Source organism: Neltuma alba, unplaced genomic scaffold (genome assembly GCF_004799145.2).
Source record: "Neltuma alba isolate B1F8T4 unplaced genomic scaffold, ASM479914v2 tig00010903_pilon, whole genome shotgun sequence".
NCBI classification, from domain to species: Eukaryota; Viridiplantae; Streptophyta; class Magnoliopsida; order Fabales; family Fabaceae; genus Neltuma; species Neltuma alba.
The window spans coordinates 303,532-305,669 of record NW_021635686.1 but is presented as its reverse complement, the minus strand read 5'-3'; the positions used below and the strand labels follow the sequence as shown (position 1 = coordinate 305,669).

Genomic DNA, 2,138 nt, shown 5'->3' with positions numbered 1-2,138 from the left:
TTTAATATTTGTAAGTTAGTTATTAATTCTCTACATTTCACTACCAATGGAAAATAAAGTACTACGCTTCGGTGTAGGTGAAGAGGGGATTAATTAAATTATAATTTTCTGATTATAAATATAGGACTTATTTTGTAATATAAATTACATTATAAAATATGTCTTATATCTAAGACTAAAGGAGTAGTAATAAAGAACAACACCAAATCAATTCTATTGTGTTTTGTCTTGTCCCACAACTTTACTAATCACCAATTGAGAGGAAAAATTAATACTTTCTTTAGTCATACCTATATACATATATATAAAAGAGATTTTTTTTTTTAAGAATAGTCTATTTTTTATTCGTAAGAAATGCTATTAACTTGTTTGAATTTTTTTTTATTTTTACTTCACTGAATATTCATTTACTCCATAAATATGTTTTTTTTTAAAAGAAGCTGCATTTTTTACGTATTTATTACATTTACTTGATTTTAACTAATTTTTTATTTATTTAATTCGGTTATTTGTATTTTGAAAAGGAATAAAGGGAGTACCAGGGAACAAATATAAATCCGCATGGAAATTAATTAAACCAAGCTTTGGTACGATATGAGGGGACTACTCAAATTATAACAGAGAACAACAGAACAGATCAATACTTAAACATAAGTGCAAACTTTTATTCAGCTTACAAATTATTCAAGTTGATGATTGGACCGATAAATACCATCCATACACCTTATTTATTTTGTATTTCTAGTATTATTATTTAGTCAGCCATCTTTTCTGCTTTCCTACTGATACTGATGAGAGATGGCAGTTTCCACCCTTTTTTGCTTACTTCACCCTGCAATAAATCAAAATCACATGATTAACAAGCGGATTAGAAGTGAATAAAATTTCATCTAAAATTAATTTGGTTTATTATAGGAAATTGAATTCATTAGAACTTGCGAATTTTCATTTCATTCAACAAGTTCAGAACATATTTATTGTACCCTCTATTGTCTGTGTCGTCTACTACATTATTTAGCAACGCTATTTCGAAATCTGAATTAAATAATATAACCTAGTTATATACAAAAGTTTTCACATATAACTTAGTTAAAAATAATAATACTTAAATAAAAAAGCATCAATCCATAAGTTAATAGAATATTTATTTATAAATCACACATAATGCAAGAAAATAGAGTTGCTAACACACTATTATGACACACTGTTATTTTCTTAATTCAAAGCAAAGTCACCAGACCAGTTAAGAGATGGATTTATCAGTTTAATAGTCTAATCAGCCAACCTAAATCGAGTTGTAATATCAGGATAGGCACATGTATGCACATAAATAAAAACTATAAGCACTTACTTGGAGCAGTCAGTGGTAGGGTAGACTTTGTATGGACAATTAGAAGAACATTTAGGGCCAACTTGGTTGACACGATCATAGTTAATCCCAGGAATATTAGCAGCCTTGTCTTTGATGCACTGGCATGCTCCTCGCCGGTCGTCAGCGGTCTTATACGCGGCATTGAGAGAGTGAACACCTTGACAGCACAGCGGCGACACATCTCCTCCGAGCACGGCATAGCTTATGCATGGAGTCAGCCATATGGTAACTTGATCACATGTCAAGTTCCCTTCAACCTCCACAAAGCTTGCTCCGATTAGCATGCAAGCCATCACCAAGGCCACCGCTACCTTCTTCATTTTGGTACTTGTGTGTGTGTGATTTGATTTAGCAGAGATATATGGAAGAAATTTTGGGATGTTGCATAACGTTATGGTCGTGGGGTTTATATAGATTTCAGAATGGTATAATGGTCTTCGTGCTATCACTCTCAAGTCAAAGGGCTGCTAGAAATTAAGCAAAAATTATTATAATTATATCTAAGTCATTTTATTGGTACCTATAGCTTCTTTTTTTTAATTTTTTATTTGGTAACTGTGCATCTTTCTCTTCTAATTAAACACTGTCATTTTGATTTGTTAGCATAATTAGTTTTTGCATAAAGGCTAACGGTACTAACAAAGCAAAGTCAGAGAAGCTAATTGTGCTAACAGAGTATAATTACAATGTTTAATTAAGAAAAAAAAAACACATATACTAAATTAAAAATTAAGAAAAACTATACGCACCTCCAATATAGTTTTCT

At 30.8% G+C, this 2,138-nt stretch overlaps 1 protein-coding gene across 1 annotated transcript; it reads right to left on the bottom strand.

Moving 5' to 3' along the window:
• Positions 1 to 547: 547 nt before the first annotated feature.
• LOC114759851 (non-specific lipid-transfer protein 1-like) lies at positions 548 to 1,730 on the bottom strand. Its single transcript, XM_028949087.1, has 2 exons — positions 1,352 to 1,730; positions 548 to 832 (listed from the first exon to the last, which is right to left on the bottom strand). Exons 1-2 carry the CDS (start codon positions 1,690 to 1,692, stop codon positions 823 to 825), a joined length of 351 nt encoding a protein of 116 aa, XP_028804920.1. The 5' UTR covers positions 1,693 to 1,730; the 3' UTR covers positions 548 to 822.
• Positions 1,731 to 2,138: the final 408 nt, after the last annotated feature.

What these genes read in the sequence shown, in the direction of transcription:
- LOC114759851 (XM_028949087.1), bottom strand. Translation starts at nt 1,692, where the DNA reads ATGAAGAAGGTAGCGGTGGCCTTGGTGATGGCTTGCATGCTAATCGGA.